Source organism: Capra hircus, chromosome 21 (genome assembly GCF_001704415.2).
Source record: "Capra hircus breed San Clemente chromosome 21, ASM170441v1, whole genome shotgun sequence".
NCBI classification, from domain to species: domain Eukaryota; kingdom Metazoa; phylum Chordata; class Mammalia; order Artiodactyla; family Bovidae; genus Capra; species Capra hircus.
Window position 1 is genome coordinate 22,229,162 of NC_030828.1, and position 19,007 is coordinate 22,248,168.

Here is a 19,007-nt window from a genome sequence, read left to right on the forward strand (position 1 = left end):
TGGTATCTGCTAAATTTGCAGGCACTCAATACAGATACCACAGAAAAGGCAAACCCATATCATCCTTTCATAGGTATTTTTACCAACTCTATCACAACCTCTGTAAGTTGTAATTTCTTTATTAAATGATAAGACAAGATCAAACTGTCAAAGCTCTTGCCCACTCATTTCAGGACTTGCGATTTTAAGCTTGGAGCAGAGACAATTCCATGTGAACGAAAAACAAGGAACCCATGAACAATATGACCTGATGCCTAGGGACCCAGAAACTATAATTACTGATTTCATTCTCACACACCTGGAGCCATTCTGGGGACAGAGGATAAATAAAGACAACCCCAGCTCCCAAGAAATTAGTCCAGTGGGAACATAAGCACATAAACAAGTTATATGCTACATTGTAAGCCTGGGCTTCCCAGGTGGCGCTAGTCATAAAGAACCTGCCTTCCAATGCATGAGATATAAGAAACGTGGGTTCGATCCCTGGTTCAGGAAGATCCCTTGGAGGAGGGCACAGCAACCCACTCCAGTAGTCATGCCTGGAGAATCCCATGGACAGAGGAGCCTGGTGGGCTACAATCCATAGGGCTGCAAAGAATCAGACATGACTGAAGTGATTTAGCATGCACATAAGCCTAATACTACATACATGTAACAACTACAAGAGTAGTAGATAGGTAGGTAAAAATTCAGACTTAAATTGAAGAAAGTAGGGAAAACCACTAGACCATACAGGTATGACCTAAACCAAATCCCTTATGATTATACAGTGGAAGTGACAAACAGATTCAAGGGATTAGATCTGATAGAGTGCCTGAAGAACTATGGATGGAGGTTTGTAACACTGTACAGGAGGTGGTGATCAAAACCATCCCCAAGAAGAAATGCAAAAAGGTAAAATGGTTGTCTGAGGAGGCCTTACAAATGGCTGAGAAAAAAAGAGAAGTGACAGGCAAAGGAGAAAAGGAAAGATATACCCATCTGAATGCAGAGTTCCAAAGACCAGCAAGGAGAGATTAAAAAAAAAAAGGCATTCCAAAGTGATCAATGCAAAGAAACAGAGGAAAATAGAATGCAAAAGACTAGAGATCGCTTCAAGAAAATTAGAGATACCAAGGGACTATTTCATGCAAAGATGGGCACAATAAAGGACAGAAATGGTATGGACCTAACAGAAGCAGAAGACATTAAGCAGAGGCGGCAAGAATACACAGAACTATACAAAAAAGGTCTTAATGACCCAGATAATCACAATGGTGTGCCCACTCACCAAGAGCCAGACATCCTGGAATGCGAAGTCAGGCGGGCTTTAAGAAGCATCACTCACTACAAACAAAGCTAGTGGAGGTGATGGAATTCCAATGGAACTGCTTCAAATCCTAAAAGATGATGCTGTGAAAGTGCTACACTCAAAATGCCATCAAATTTGGAAAACTCAGCAGTGGCCATAGGACTGGAAAAGTTTTCAATCCAATCCCAAAGAAAGGCAACGTCAGCGAATGTTCAAACTACTGCACAACTGCACTCATCTTCAGTCCAGTCGCTCAGTCGTGTCCAACTCTTTGCGACCCCATGAATTGCAGCACGCCAGGCCTCCCTGTCCACCACCAACTCCTGGAGTTCCCTCAAACTCAAGTCCATTGAGTCGGTGATGCCATCCAGCCATCTCATCCTCTGTCGTCCCCTTCTCCTCCTGCCCACAATCCCTCCCAACATCAGAGTCTTTTCCAATGAGTCAACTCTTCACATGAGGTGGCCAAAACATTGGAGTTTCAGCTTTAGCATCAGTCCTTCCAATGAACACCCAGGACTGATCTCCTTTAGAATGGACTGGTTGGATCTCCTTGCAGTCCAAGGGGCTCTCAAGAGTCTTCTCCAACACCACAGTTCAAAAGCATCAATTCTTCGGCGCTCAGCCCTCTTTACAGTTCAACTCTCACATCCATACATGACCACAGGAAAAACCATAGCCTTGCCTAGACGGACCTTTGTTGGCAAAGTAATGTCTCTGCTTTTGAATATACTATCTAGGTTGGTCATAACTTTTCTTCCAAGGAGTAAGCGTCTTTTAATTTCACGGCTGCAATCACCATCTGCAGTGATTTTGGAGCCCCCAAAAATAAAGTCTGCCACTGTTTCCAGTTTCCCCATCTATTTCCCATGAAGTGAAGGGACCAGATGCCATGATCTTCATTTTCTGAATGTTGAGCTTTAAGCCAACTTTTTCACTCTCCTCTTTCACTTTCATCAAGAGGCTTTTTAGTTCCTCTTCACTTTCTGCCATAAGGGTGGTGTCATCTGCATATCTGAGGTTACTGATATTTCTCCCGGCAATCTTGATTCCAGCTTGTGCTTCTTCCAGCCCAGCGTTTCTCATGATGTACTTTGCATGTAAGTTAAATAAGCACTCATCTTACATGCTAGCAAAGTAATGCTCAAAATCCTCCAACCCAGACTTAACAGTCCATGAACCGTGAACTGCCAGATGTTCAAGCTGGACTTAGAAAAGGCCAAGGAACCAGAGATCTAATTGCCCACGTTTGTTGGATCATAGAAAAAGCAAGAGAATTCCAGAAAAACATCTACTTCTGCTTCATGGACTATCCTAAAGTTTTTGACTGTGTGGATCAAAACAAAACTGCGGGAAATTCTTGAAAAGATGGGACCACCAGACCACCTTACCTGTCTCCTGAGAAATGTGTATGCAGGTCAAGAAGCAACAGTTAGAGACAAACATGGGACAATGGACTGGTTCCAAATTGGGAAAGGAATCTGTCAAGGCTGTACTTTGTCACCCTACTTATTTAACTTATTTGCAGAGTCCATCTTGTGAAATACCAGGCAGGATGAAGCACAAGTGGGAATCAGCATCGCAGGGATAAACAACAATAACCTCAGATATGCAGATGACACCACCTTTATGACAGAAAGCAAAGAAGAACCAAAGAGCCTCTTGATAAAAATGAAAGAGGAGAGGGAAAAAGCTGGCTTAAAACTCAACATTCAAAAAAATAAGATCATGGCATCTCGTCCCATCACTTCATGGGAAATAGATGGGGAAACAATGGAAATAGTGACAGCCTTTTATTTTCTTGGGCTCCAAAATCACTGCAGATGGTGACTGCAGCCATAAAATTAGAAGACGCTTGCTCCTTGGAAGAAAAGCTATGACCAACCTAGACAGCATATTACAAAGCAGAGACATTCCTTTGCTGACAAAGTTCTGTCTAGTCAAAGCTTATGGGTTTTCCAGCAGTCATTATGGATGTGAGAGCTGGACTATAAAGAAAGCTGAGTGCCAAAGAATTGATGCCTTTGAACTGCGGTGATGGAGAAGACCCTTTAGAGTCCCTTGGAATGCAAGATCAAACCAGTCAATCTTAAAGGAAATCAATCCTGAATGTTCACTGGAAGGACTGGTGCTGAAGCTGAAGCTCCAATACTTCAGCCACCTGATGCAAAGAACTGACTCAGTGGAAAAGACTCTGATGCTGGGAAAGATTGAAGGCATGAGGAGAAGGGGACAACAGAAGATGAGATGGTTGGATGGCATCACCAACTTGATGGACATGAATTTGAGCAATTTCCAGGAGTTGGTGATGGACACAGAAGCCTGGTGTGCTGCAGTCCATGGGGTCACAAAGAGTCAGACACGACTGAGCGACTGAACTGAACTGAGGTAGATGAAAACATTTTGTCAAACAGGCACACTGAGGATGGGGAGGGCATTCGAGACAGAGTTAACACGTACAAAGGCCAGAACTACTCTTAGGTGACTGAAGTGCATGACTGCTACAGTTTTAAATTCAAGGGACACTACTCCTGGCCGAGCAACGGCACGCAGTCTCCTGTACATGAAATGAATCCATATTGATGATACAAGAGCACACACAAGAACGGTCACAACAGTTTCAGTCATGACACCCAAAATCTGAAAAGAAACAAAAACTGATGCTCGTCACGTTATGGTCCCCAAGACCTCCCTCAGGTTCAGTGACTCAGGAGGACGACTCACAGGACTCAGCACTTAGGTGCACTCAGCATGTGTGAGGCAGGCTAACTATGGCCGGAGAACAAAGAGCAAAGCCAAAGGGAAGCGGCACGTGGCACGAAGCCTGGGATACCAGGTGCACATTTCCAAGGGTCTTCCTCCCCGAGGACATCACACAGGACACACTTAATTCCCCAGCAACACACTGTGACAACACGTTCCAGTGTTGCCAACAAAAGCAGCACGGCGCCAGGGGATTTTACTGAGGGCTGGTCACAGAGGCAGCCTGTGTCTGTAATATACCAAAATTCCAGACTCCAAGAGGAAAGCAGAGATTCAACACAAACCACATTCCCTGTGCAGTTTAGGCACACTAAATCATTCTTATCAGTTCTTCAAACAGTGAGAACTCAAAATGTAAGTTCCCAGACACTAGTCAAATGACAGCCATGAAGCCTGCCACGTTAACTCTTTTTAGCATATCCATAAGCTTAAGCACAGATAAGCCACTCACATCTGTAAAATGCATTAGATAGATAATTACTCACATCTCTAATGTAGTACTTACTATTCAGGAAAAACAACTGCATCTCATCTTACAGGAACCTCACAGATACTGAATTAAGTGGGGAAAAAAGCTTAACTCAACGAGTACATGCTACATGATTTCATTTATAAGAAATTCAAAAATCAACTGATGACAAAGGAAATCAGGAAAGTATTTTAACTGTGGGATGGGGTGGGGCTACAGAGTGGAAAGGGCACAAAGGAACCATACGGAGTGTTAGAAATGTTCTGTGTCTTGATCTGTGTGATACATAAAAATAATACATAAACATGTAAAAGGTGATCAAACCATACGGTAACAACTAATGCTTGTTACTGCAAGTATGCCATCATTCAATTTTTTAAAAACATTTCTCTCTTTTAATATTTATGTGGCTGCATCAAGTTTTAGTTGCAGCATGCAAACTCTTAGTCCCTTGACTAGGGACCAAACCCCTGCATTGGGAGTGTGGAGTCACAGCCACTGGACCACCAGGGAACTCCCTTGCTCAATTTTCTAAAAGTTCAGGGAGTTGTAGACCAGGGCTCAAACTTGGCCACTAAACTGAAGTCACACCATCATGGACTCTGTATGCTAACTAAGGAGCTTGACCTTATTGTGTGGCAGCAGTCCTCAAAGTAAGGTCTATGGACCCATTCTTTCTGAGGTCCACCAAATCAGAAAAACTTCTTGTAACTCTAAGATATCAGCTTCTTTTTTCACTACGCTGACATTTGCAGTGACGGTACAAAAGCAACAGGAGTAGATAAAACCGGCACCTTAGCAGGAATCAAGGCAATGCCAACCAACTGTAGCAGCAGTTACTGTATTCTTTATGCTATGAATTCCCAGAAAAAGCCAGATTTATTTACAAATTTCCTTGGATAAACAGGAGAAGTTTTATTAAACTGCAACCCTTGAGTACATGTCCTAATATCTATGAGACAAATGGAAGAGTATAAGGTCCCTGATTGATACTGAAGTATAATCATGGTTGCAAGAAAAAGTGTTCGTGATTGAGTTTCAAGAAGAATTAGCCTCAGGACTTCCCTGGTGGTACAGTGGGTAAAAATCTACCTGCCAATGCAAGAGACACAGGTTTGATCCCTGGTCTGGAAGATTCCACATGTCACGGAGCAACTAAGCCCATGTGCTGTAACTTCTGAGCCCACGAACCACAACTATTGAGCTTGCGTGCTGCAACCAACTACTGAAGCCTGCATGCCTAGAGCCTGCACTCTGCAACGAGAAGTCCCCACAATGAGAAGCCCACACACAGCCACAGAGTAGCCACAGCTCACTGCAACTAGTGAAAAGTCCACGCTCAGAGATGAAGACCCAGTGCAACCAAAAATAAATTTTTTAAAAACAGAATGCCTTTTTTTCCCATGAAACATTTTTTGTACTTGAAAATACAACTGACACAGTATGGTTATCAACTTTGGGTATTTAGCAAACATTATATATCTTGAAAACAGAGTAAGCCTGTAGCCTCAAAAGATAAGTAACTGTCACTATCTGTTGCTAATGATAAAACTAGAGCCTTGGAGAAAAAGTAAGAATTCTGGAAACCCTGGATTTGCCACCACTTGAACACCTTATTCAATACTTTAGAAGACTTTTCTGATGAGACTGGTGATGCTATTAACCAGTGCTCAACATAACCACATTACTCAGTGAACCCACATTTGTCAAATGATGTTACAAAATCAGACATGAGTAGATAGAACCCAAAGCACAACAGGGACCAATGCATTTTGATGTAACACCGCATGAACATCCATATGGCTTCAGATTTCATGTTGCAACTACAGTCAATCCTTTGTATACCTGAGTTCCTCATCTGCAGATTCAACCAACCACAGAGTAAAAATATCGGGGGAAATATTCCAGAAAGTTCCAAAAGGTGAAAGCTGATTTTGTTGTGCAGTGGCAACAATTTAATTGGCATTTACATTGTATTTACAATTATTTACATAGTACTGGGTATTATAAGTAATCTAGAGATAGTCTGGCGTAACATTTACAGGACTGTGTATGTTATAGGCAAATACTATGTCATTTTATGTAGGGAACTAGAGCGTCTGCATTTTGGTATCCACATTGGTCCTGGAACCCATGTCCCATGAACCCTGAAGAATGACTCTGACCTCAAAGAAGTTACCACTTGGTGGCACCAATAACCATAATTACCTGAAAAGGCTATTAATATTTCTCTTCTTCCAAAAAAGACCCATGGAACAATCCCAAAACAATTTGGAAAATGGTAGTAGAAACATACATGTCAACAATTACCTTGAATGTAAATGGAATAAATCCTCCAACCAAAAGATACAGACTGGCTGAATGGATACAAAAATAACACCTGTATACATGCTATCTACAAGAGACCTACTTCAGACCTAGGGACACATACAGACTTAAACTGAGGGGGTGGAAAAAGAGATATTCCATGCAAACGGAAATCCAAAGAAAGCTGAGTAGCAATATTCATATCAGATTAATAAACTTTAAAAACTGCTTCAAGGCACAAGGAAGGTCCCTACATTAACAGCAAACGATCAATTCAAGAAGATGTAACAAATATTCATGTACTCAACACAGGAGCATCTCAATACACAAGGCAAATGCTAACAAGCATAAAAGGGGAGATCAACAGTAACACAGTAATAGTGGGGGACTTTAACACCTCACTTATATCAATGAGCAGATAACACATACAGAAAATAAGGAAACACAAGCTTTAAATGACACAACAGACCAGATAGTCTTAACTGATGTTTATAAGACGTTCCACCTGACAGCAGCAGGATACACTTTTTTCTCAATTGCACACTGAACATTCTCCAGGACAGACCACATCTTGGGTCACCAATCAAGTCTTGGGAAACTTAAGAAAACTAAAATCATATCAAGCATTTTTCCAACCACAACACTATGAGATTAGAAATCAATTACAGAGAAAAAAAATGTAAAAAGCACAAGCACATGGAGGCTAAACAATATACCACTGAAAATCCAAGAGATCACTGAAAAGATCATTTCGTCTCTTACATTCCTATACATTAACAACACAAGACCAGAGAGAGAAATTAAGAAAACAATCCCATTCACTACAACAAAAAGAATAAAACATCTAAGAATAAACCTACATAAGGAGACAAAGATCTCTACTCAGAAAAGTAGAGTAGTAAAACGCTACCTTTTCTAGTGTAAAAAACTTTCCTTTTACAGCTACTTTTTAAACGAGCAGTTTTAAAAAACTACTAAAAGCAAAAAAGTAAAACACTGATGAAAGACATAAAAAATGACAGAACAGATAAAGAGATATACCATGTTCTGGGACTGGAAGAATCAATGTTGTCAAAATGAATATGCTAACTGAAGTGATACAGATTCAACGCAATCTCTATCAAACTACCAATGACATTTTCCCCAGAATAAAAGACTTTACAACTTGTTAAAAAACACAAAGACCCCAAACAGCCAAAGTAATCTTGAGAAAGGAAAACGGAGCTGGCAGAATCAGCCACCCTGACGTCAGACTATACCATATACAACAAAGCTACACTACTCAAGACAGTATGGTACTGGCACAAAAACAAAAACACAGATGAATGGTACAGGATAGAAAGCCCAGAGATAAATCCGCACACCTATGCTTACCTGATGTGCAACAAGGAGACAAAAACACACAATGAAGACAAGACAGTTTCTTCAGTAAGCGGTGCTTAGAAAACTGGACAGCTACATGTAAAAGAATGAAATTAGACACTCCCCAACCATACAAAAATAAACTCAAAATGGATTAAAGACCTAAATATAAGGCTGGACTGTAAAATTCTTAGAGGCAAACATAGGAAAAACACTGTTTGACAAAAACCTCAGCGAGATCTTTTTTTGACCCACCTCCTAGGGTAATGAAAATAAAAACAAAACAAATGGGACCTAATTAAACTTAAAAGCTTCTGCACAGAAAAGAAACCACAAACAATATGAAAAGACAACCCTCAGAACGAGGAAAAAGACTCATTTGCAAATATTTGAAAATATCTGCAAACAAAGCAACTGACAAAGATTTATCTCCAAAATACAAGCAGCTCATGCAGCTCAGTATTAAAACAAAGAACCCAATCAAAATGTGGACGGAAGACCTAAACAGACATCTCTCCAGATAAGACATTCAGACAGCCAAGAGGCACATGGAAAGATATTCAACATCACTAATTTTTAGGGAAATGCAAATCAAAACTACAATGAGGTATCACCTCACACAGGTCAGAATGGCCATCATCAAAAAATCTACAAATAACAAATGCTCAAGAAGGTGTGAAAAAAAGGAACACTCCTACACCACTGGTAAATGTAAACTGATACACCCACTATGGAGAACAGTACTGAAGTTCCTTAAAAAAAAAAAAAAAAAAAACCTAAAAATATAACTACCATAGGAAAAAAAAAAAAAGTGCTAAGTCGTGTCCAACTCTTGCGATCCCATGAACTACAGCCTGCCAGGCTCCTCTGTCCATGGAATTCTCCAGGCAAGAATACTGGAGTAGACTGCCATTCCCCTCTCCAGGGAACCTAGATGCCTATCCACAGATAAATGAAGATGTGGTTCATGCTTACAAGGGAATATTACTCAGGCATGAAATGAAACTGGGTCATCTCTAGAGACATGGATGCATCTAGAATCTGTCATAAAGTGGAAAACAAATATTGTATACTAACATATATATGGAATCTAGAAAAATGGTACAGATGCACCTATTTGCTGAGGAGGAACAGAGATGCAGACGACGAGGACGGACACGTAGACACAGGCAGGGGAGAAGGGGAGGGTGGGACAAATTGAGAGTGTATCACTGATGCGTATAAACTACCACGTGTAGAACAGATGGCTAGTGGGAAGCTGCTGGAAAGCAACAGGGAGCTCAGCTCGGTGCTCTGCGATGACCTACGTGAGTGGCATGGGTGTGGGGTGGGAGGGAGGCCCAAGAGGGAGAGGATATACATATATAAACATATATACACACACAGATATATGTCCAAGAGAGAGGAGATACATCTAGCTGATTCACTTCGTTGTACGGCAGAAACACAACATTATAAAATAATTACATCCCAACAATAAGGACTTCCTTATAGCTCAAATGGTAAAGAAACCTGCCTGTGATGCAAGAGACTAGGGTTCAGTCCCTGAGTTGGGAAGTTCCTCTGGAGAGGGGAACGGCAATCCCCTCCACTATTCTTGCCTGGAGAATTCCATGGACAGAGAAGCCTTGGTGGGCTGCCGTCCATGGGATCACAAAGAGTACAAACACAACTGAGTAATTAACACACACACACTCCAATAAAAATTAAGTAACCCTCCAAGATTTTTCCTCTTCCAACTACATACTTGTGTGAGACCAAAATTTCCCGTGTCAACTAAAATGATACATGGCAACAGATTAAATACAGAGGCAGACAACAAAATTCAGCCATTACAACAGATACTAAAGAGATTAGCAAAAAAGATAGACGAATGCTCACTTTTCTCTCATTTTTTTTTGTTTTGGGAAATATAATTGTTAATATGTAATGATTTGTTATTTTTTAATGACTATAGATAAATATTTTCAGTTTAAATTTCTAATGGGTGAGTATTAGCAGGTATGATCCACATACACAAAGGCTCTTGAGGCTCTCAAAATTTTAAGACGTGTACAAGAATCCTGAGATGAAAATGCTTGAGAACCACTGCCTTATGGAGTAGCTGATCAAATTTGCACTTTTCAAAGATCTTTTAAGAACATCTCGGAAGGAATGCAAACATCCTGAAAGGCTCAAGAAAACATCTATAAGATTCGATAGGGCACAATGAACTTGGTAAAACAAACAAAAAGTTCCAAAATAGAATGTGAGAGAGGACAAAGTTTCAGAGGATGTCAGAGCTCAAGAATTTCAGAGAGGACTAAAGGGTGAGGTAGTCAGGGCTGGAGGACGGTTACTCTGTAGGAAGCTAAGGAACGCCAGTGAGGCTGGTTGCTGGAGGAGGCTGCTGAACCAGGAAGATGTACTGCTCTCCCATCTCTGAATGAAAGAGAGACAGGACCATGTTTACAGAGAGAGATGAGCCGTGTGGTAGGGACAACCGATCCAGAGGTCCCTAAGGTATCAGAGAAGACGGACACCAGGACACAAAACTGCTCTTTGAACAGGGAGGACGACACTCCTTCAATAGCCAGAGAAAAGGGACAGTAAAGGAAGCTCAGTTCAACTAGAGAGGGCAAGAACAGGGCCTCTAACACCAATCGCCCAGAGCCTTCCGATTCTTCTGTTCTTCACAAGAATGGAGCCTCTCTCAGTCTCATTACAAGACACACTTAGCAAAACTGACAATCTTTCCTTAAGCCAATGTTTAACAAGGTACTAGGACTCAAATCAGGATCCCAAACTACGAATCTCCTCCTCCTGCAACAAGGCAGCCTGAGAAACAGGAGCGGAGGACAGGAAACAGCAGGTCAGGGAAACGCCCTGTAACCACTCTGAAGCTGTGGGGAGCCTCTTACAAGGCAGGGGAAGGCTGTTCCCAGCTTCCTCTGAAACATGCAGCAGCTTTAGCACTAGAGAACCTCCGGAACTCAGGCAGGGCTCCAGGAGCAGGAGCAGCAGCAGGACGGTGGAGCTGGCGTAAGCGCCTGACCGGCAGAGACAGATTCAGCCTCCTCCAGCCCACAGCGCCAAGGGAAGTCTGAATTTCATCTTAAAACTCCGGTATTTCAGCAGTAACACCTCAGTAGTTACTCCACGGAGGGGTGGGCAGGGGGTTAGAAAGGATACAGGAAAAGACCCTCTGATCCAGAGCTCACCAGTCAGCTTGGGAGATACAACTACACATTCAGACCCAAGGACCGAGGGTCTGAGGGATGTGTCTGGGGAACAATACGGCCGTTAGCATGGCGTAGCTCCACCAAGAGTGGCAGCTGTGAATAAATGACTAAGGAGGAAGGCAGGAAAAGCAGACTGAAAATATTCACCCAAGGGACACCTGAATTAGTGGGAGCAACGGGAATGGAGAACAGGTGAAAGGATACATGGGCCAAGAGTTAGGTCACATCAAGGCTTTACTGTTACAGGAGCTGGAGAGAGGTTTCTGAAGGAAAGCTATAGGTATTTATTTACCTAGCATCCATCTGTACTGGGGCCTTCGGGGTTAAAAAAAAATTAAAGGAAAAAAAACCCAAAACACCCAAACACAGTTCTTTCCCCCAAGAGGACACCACCATCTAGTCAGAAAAAACACACCTGTAATTGGAGGGGACAGAATTAGATTAGCCCCAGGAGGAGAAGAAAGGGAAGAAGTTGGCTGTTTTGAGATCGTCTGCATTTAATATGCCTCACAAAAACATTCACTCAGTAGACTAATCAGAACCATGGTTCTTGAGAAAAGTCAGGACTATAAAGAGTGCTACAGGAATACACAGGCCCCCGTGAAAGAGTACAGAAATGAGCAATAGAATGAGCCACAATGAATGTGGGCTTCGTGGGGGGAAGGGGGGGTGTAAGTGCCAAGACAAGAAAAGATCAGACAGAAAAAGAGAAACTAGGAAAAGGAAGCCATTGAGTCTTAGGAACCAAGTGGAAATTGTAAGTAAGATGAGATAATCAGAGACCTACATAGCAAAGGACAAGGTGTGTGAATTCCAGAAACAACACTTGTCTGGAAATAGAAAGACCTGGGTTCCAGCTTTGGCTCTATCATCGCCTCACTGCAGAAATCACCCCTTTTCATTCTCAGCTTAAATCGCCTTGTCCATGAAAGTAGTGAGACCCTATCATCTGGGCTTGGTGTCAACTCAAGAGTCACACCAGGGAGGCAGACAGGTCTCCAACACCTCCTGAGCTTCAAAACAACTCCAAAATTACAGCTTAAGAACAAAGTCTCAGGAGAAAGGGCAGACTCAGGAGACAGATGGTGTCAGACCCAGAAGCACAAAGCCAGAATGCAGAGAGCACAGGTGTTAAGCAGTAAGAGATTAAGCGTTCAGTCAAAAGACACCAAAAAAACCCAACCTGCCCTTCAAGGTAACTGCTTTGCTTCCACAAGGGGAAAGGTACTCCACACCTCATCAAAGGAGACTTCAGGACCCTGTGCTAAACCTGTCAGGATGGGACCGCTGTCAGCATATTACGCTGGCCAAGAATAAGGAAACCAGTAGCACCACTGAAGTCCAGTTACTCCCAGAATCAGCAGCTAGATGCAACTGTGACCCATTTTTAGCACACAAATCAATCTTCAGATCTGCCCTCTGGGAATTCTCCAGTTACTTCAAGGAAAGTCATCACAAAATGCCTTAAAAGTCACAAGAGAGTGTTAATTCACTGTAGTCAAAAACAAAACTGGTACGCTAACCATACAGGAATACTGAAAACTAAAGCAGAATGCAGAGGCTATACATGCCTAAGCGTTCTTCTGCATCACCGAAAGCAAAGCTCAACCCTACTTAGTCAGAAGTATTACCTCCACACCTACGTTACTTAAAATTGCATTCTACTGGGTTGGCCAAAAAGATGATGTTGCAGAAAAACCCAAACTTTTTGGCCAACCAATATACTAAGAAGACAAACTAATCCCTAACGAGAGCCTTTTTAAATCCCAATAACAAAACTGAAAACTATGCCAACAATGTAAAATCAACACTCTCAAACTTGGAAATGGCTTTTTATGGGAAGTCATATAATTCCCCTTGAGAAATATGAAATATGTTTACTTATTATATATACCTTCAAGTTCAATCGTTTCAGCCAGCTTACTGTAATTGAAAAATGCCTCATTTTGGCGGTCCTATCTTGAATATAAAAACTTCCAGCATTTGGAATCTGTGAGCTTACAGAGGACGACAAGCTCTCATGCAGGTGTAACTAAAATCAGGCTGCAACACTGGCAGGAAAGAGAACAAAGAGCATTCCCAAAGCAGCAGCGTGGGGGCAAAGGGGGTGCGGCCAGCAGAACGCAAACACTGAAAGGGCGCAATCAGTGCCTGCTGGTCTAACTCAGAGAGAAGCAGAAATTCTTTACGTGACTTCCTCCACTCCAACCTCTAAGCCCAGCCCTCTTTTCTATCCCGCATCCCCTACCCCAGGGCTTTCTGGCAAGCTCTTCCCAGAGTCCATACAGCTTAGATACCACTGCCCAGGAAGAGCAGATTTGCAGAACAGGACGGGATTAGCACAGCTCCTCCACAGCAGAGAAAATACCTTGCTATTTGATCTCATGATTCTCTTACTGCCTCCAACCACTAACTACTGAAGACAGCAGCCTAAATGTGAATATCTGGGTTTGTTAAGTATCTCTATCCCAAACTTTAAAGGCAGAAATACTACCCACTAATTAACTTGCCCTTTAAACAAACACATAACAATTTTAGGAAACAGTCATTTAGCTGAAAACAATGAATACGAAACTCTGCACAGTTATTATCTAGCAAATAAACACTAAAATTCCAGTGCAGACCTACTCCAGTCATCTTACCCTTCCCCTCCACCACGAGATTCACAAGAGTGAATTCATGGCTGGGTGGAATGTAGAAGTGACTAAAGCAGCAGGAGGGGACAGGTTAACACTTTAAAGTTTTCATCTTCCCCAAAACTTCCCAGATCACAGGTTAAAAAGAAAAAAGTTATCTCGTTTGTATTTGAGTCTGCATTCTCATGGAAAAATTCCCTTTGGCAAGTCTCTGAACATGGTCTTTACTTCTTCATGTTTAAATCCTTTGGGAATAAGATACAGAAATAAAGGCACATATCTTTTTACATCTGCTAGTGTGGCTTACACACTGCTAGAAGGACTCTAACTGTTGTCCAGAATGAAACCCCAGCCCCTCATTTCTGGTACAACAGCTCTTTTTATGTCCTAGGAGCTTATTCCAGATTTTACCATGCACTGCTAACATCCTTATTAACTCTCCCTGGGAATCTAAGAGACAGGATTACGGGAATTTTAGCTAAGAGAGAAAAGCTAAGATTTAATAAGCTCCATTCTACTTTCATAGGTCTACAACAATCATATGATTTCACATACACCTTTTCCCAGGAGGAAAAAGGTGGCTGAAATTTAACTGTCCTGAAAGAGGACAATCTTTTGTGCAGAGGGCTAGGAGGGTCACCCCCACAGTGGGAGGAGCCTGACTTCTCCAGACCTCTGGCTCTCTCAGAATCGGCTAAACTGCTCTGACACATATCATGGAATGATAGACACAGCACATTCCTCCTGACACCAGCACCACAGCACTAATGCTCGGAAGACCCACATTGACTTCCGCAGCAACCCAGGTTCAGGTTCCCTCCAATGCAGTTAAAGCTCACTCTTGCCTATGAGTGAGACCAGCCCATAGACCACTACCTTTTCTGTACAATATATACTACCAATAACCCTCTTGACCCCTCTAACATACTAGAATACACACAGTATCATAGGCTGAGCTACCGCACCAGAAAGACCTAGGTTCACACAACCAGTTTCATCACTTGGTGGCCTTGTGATTTGATTTCTAAGCCCGTTTCATCAGCTGCAAAATGGGGAGGGGGAAATCTTAAAGAGGCCTTTTGAGACAAAGATCCCAAACTAGCTCTCAGGTTGAATACAGCCTTCAGAGACTTTGATTCATAACAATGTTTTCAATTTTTTAATTGTTACATTTATGAATTAAGAGGCTGGCAGCTTAGCTAGGAAAAAAAAGATCCATGAACTCTGGCCCCACATTTCTGCATAGCCAACAACCAGCTACTGGCTCTCCTTTAAGCAAACTCTGTAGTTCAGGGGGCACTGCTCTTCTTTCTTTCCCTATACTCATTTATGTTACCTCAAGCCCCCGCAGGGGTTTGGGTCTGTAGCCCATTTTAATGATTAAAAACAAAATAAACAGCTTGGGTGACCCCATGAAAACACTTACAAAGACAGCTATTATCATTAACCTGGAGTCTTACTGCTGTGATCACCTTCCTCCACCTCCTGCCTCACAGACACTGGAGAGCATATCACAGCAAAGACAAGACCATAGAACCCTGCCTTCATCGAGTGCCTAAAGGCCCAATCCAAGCTGCTCTGTGTTTCCACGATCCCTCAGCACACGCACCAACTCTCTAACCTCCTGCCTGCTGCACAGACTGGCACAGCTCCCCTTTCCCAAAGGGGAGCCTGGCCAGAGAGATGTTCCTAAGGCCACCCACGGGAGAAGGGAAAGCAAGTATTTCCACACCGTTAACACAAAGAGTGACTTACGGGGCAGTCAGCTTCACATCCTGCTTCTAACATACTGAGCATGTACTGCGGCCAGACCACTGCTCAAGCTTAGATTACATCACCGTGGCAAGAGCCAAACTCTAGAGCAAGGGGCTCTGGGAACACAGTGTCGTCCCAGGCAAGCTCCAGAGGAGGGTTGGCCCTGAACTCTCCTGTCCCGGGGCGGGGGGTGGGGGGTGGGGGTTGGGAGTGGAAGCCGACAACCCAGAGACGGAGCTCAAGAAGCAGAACTGCCTTCCACTCCTCTTCCACCTACGAGCAAAACCAACCAACCAGGGAAACCACCGCCAGCCCGAGGTTTCCAAGGTTTCCTTCCGCTTCTTTGGATGTATTTTTGTTTTTAGCCTAGCGTGGTCCCTAGGCTCAATCATAACCTCAGCGTAAGGGTGCACACCCTCCTCAGGAGACACTCGCGGCCAGCTAGCACATGTCAGCGCTGTCACCTGGGGGACAGACCCGAGGTGGGCGGTGCACCTGGGGCTTCCAGCTCCGACTCGCTCACCCTTCGGCAGTACATGACGCTGGCCAGCCGCGTACTCAGGTGCCAGCATGAGAGCGAGGCGGCTGATCGGTAGCCAGGGAGACCAAGGGAGGCAGCTGCCAGCAAAACGCAGCGCTAAGCGCAGCCCAGCCCGGCCTGCGGGGCGGCTGGGGGAGGGTGTCAGGCTTTCCACGTCCCCGCCCCCCACCTCACCCCCGGGCTCTGAGCGCTGCTGTCCCAAGTCCTCCTCGTGCTTCCCACCCAACTCCCAAGGGCAACAAAAAGCAAAGGGGGGGCAAGGCCTGCAGGGAGCCGAGTGCCACTAAAAACTAACCCATGCACGCCAGGACCTGCTCCTGAGCCCCAGGGTCGGCTTGGGCTTTCTAGGTCCCCGGGGTGGCACTAAGCCACTTACAAGGACCCTGGCCTGGACCCTCGGGGGATGAAGCAAAAAATTCAGGGTCGCCTTGACTGTAAACACCACCCACACGAGGAAAAAGCCAGAGAATGAGGCCACGTGGTACAACCCACGGGGAGCAAACTTTCCTGGGTCTGCGTCCCCACTCCCCCCGGGATTCCAGGCAGGCACAGGCCTTCCTAAACCCTGACTGGCCAGGCCAAGCAACCCGGATGTCCCCTCAGGCAAACCCGGGACCAGAGCGGGGACCCGCGCCAAGCCCCCAACGCGAGTCTGGACACCTGGTCCGGTCCAGGGCTGAGGGGAGAATGACAAGGCCAAGGTCACTTGCACGCTTCTCCGCTACCTAGAGCTCGGGTTAGGGAAAACGAGGCTGGCGCGGCCTAGCCTGGCTCCACGCCTGCGGCACCTCCATATCCTGCAAGACCCATGCCTATGCCTCCAGGACCCAGCTCACCTGCGCGGCTCCCCAGCTCCCCTGCTGCACGTGCAGGTCGACCCACCCACCGGTGCTGGACTCCACCTAGCCAACTCTGCCCCAGTATTCTAGCTCCAGTCGAACGTGTGAAGCCACGTGACCTCCTGGGCCAAGGAAGCGCGTGCAGAAGGCACGAGGGGCCTAATCCCTCCGCCTTAAAGGAGCCGCGCCCACTGCCGTCGTGGCGGTCTCCCGAAACCCGAAGCCCAGCGCGAGGGCCTATGCAGCCTGCAGCCTCGCCCCGCCCTCCCCCGCTGCCCACTGGGTACGAACGAGGCTCGCGTGGGACGTGGCGAGGCAGGTGAGCTCCCGGCGCTGATGGCTTCGGTTCTCACGTGCGACGGCTGCGGGAGAAGGAAAAGTTCCGGGCGCGGAGGTGCCCTTCCGTCCGGTCAGCTCCCGTCTGGACATACACTGGAGGCCGACGGGAGTCTGCAGCGCAGCTCAGAGGCCTCACCGGCCGCCCCCGGAGGGCCGCGGCGCCTTTAAGCCCAAAGGCCCTGAGTCACGAGGAGGCTCCCTACCCCTCCTTCGCCACACACCCCTCCACGAGGCCCCACGCCCGCAGGCACGTGACCCGCGCCCCTCCCGGGACTCGCGCGCACGGGTGGGGGCGGGGGAGGAGGGGACCGCGGTACCGGCCGAGGCTGCGCGCGGACCGTTAGCTACCGCGGCCCTGACCGCGGCCCCGCCCAGCCCCGCCCCGGCGGGCGGCGGGCAGCTCTTACCAGTGGGAACGCCATGAGGATGGCGTGGCCCTGCGGGACGGACGGACCGGCCGGCGGGCGGCTGACCGGCTCGGCGAGGGACGCGCAGACACGTGGGCACTATTTTTGCAGCGAGCCGCTCACAGCGCCGCACTCGCGGCCGCTTATAAAGCCCCGCCGAGCCGCTCCCCCACCCCCCCCCACGGCCGGATGCGAAGCACCTGTGTCGGCCCCGCCCGGGGCCCCGCCCCTTCCAGCAGGCCGGGCCGAGGGCTCAGCCGCCCACCCAGAGCCGGGCGCCCAGTTGGGGGCGCGCTCGGCACCCCGCACCATGCACCCCGCCCCAGGAGTCCAGGGGTCCAAGTGGAGCATGCCACTCACCTAGTGACCCTGATCACGTCCCTTATCTCTTAGGGCCTCAGTTCATCCCTTACAGAGCGCCATTTACAAGCCCCTGCGACGGAGCAGCAACGCGCTTTGTCAATAAAGTCGTCTTTACGGTGTCCATGCTCCTTTTCTGCCAAAGAACTCCTCCTTGGAGAGAGCCTGCGCGACGCGCCCCTGTCCAACCCTACTCCCCGGTTCCAGCAGGCCCCCTCACCTAGACCGGCTGCTTCGTGTGCTGGACCGGGGGTGGAGTGCGCGGGCGTCGGGGGATTCCGGAAAGTTCCAAGGACATCAGGGATCCCCTTTTGGACTGTAGTTCCCCCGGAAGCCGCTTCCGACGCTCTTTCCAGACTGCAAAAGGAAAACTTCCTGGAGAGCGGGGGAGGGACCCGACGGAGGGTCACACTGTGGTCAGGGAGGGCGTCTTTGGGGCAGGAATGGACCCCCGGCTGAAACCTGGGGCAGGTACGGAAACGGAGGTGGCGTTCCAGGCGGAAGGGCAGGCGAAGGCTGAGAAAGAGTGCAGAACAGAGAGGCTCCTTCTGACCAGGGCAGAGGATAATGCGTGCTGATACCGCAGGAGGCAAGCCTGGGCCCAGTTGTGGACGGGCCTTTATTTTGTAGACATCTGGAAACTATTAAAAATGGTGAACAGGAGAATGATAGTATCAGATCTCTTAAGATGTTACTGCAGACTTCGTAGAGGTTTGA

The 19,007-nt window shown here is 46.1% G+C and overlaps 1 protein-coding gene across 3 annotated transcripts in view; it reads right to left on the reverse strand.

Annotated features, from left to right (window-relative positions):
- Positions 1 to 17,864, reverse strand: part of CPEB1 (cytoplasmic polyadenylation element binding protein 1) — a 109,893-nt gene extending 92,029 nt beyond the window's left edge. For 2 of the 3 annotated variants that reach the window (XM_018066362.1, XM_018066361.1), the window contains exon 1: positions 17,476 to 17,864. In XM_018066362.1, the coding sequence (XP_017921851.1) occupies positions 17,476 to 17,613 (138 nt within the window). In that variant the 5' untranslated portion in view covers positions 17,614 to 17,864. Of the gene's footprint in view, positions 1 to 17,181; positions 17,237 to 17,475 lie in introns of those variants that run through there. The other variant, XM_018066364.1, reaches the window with a different exon arrangement.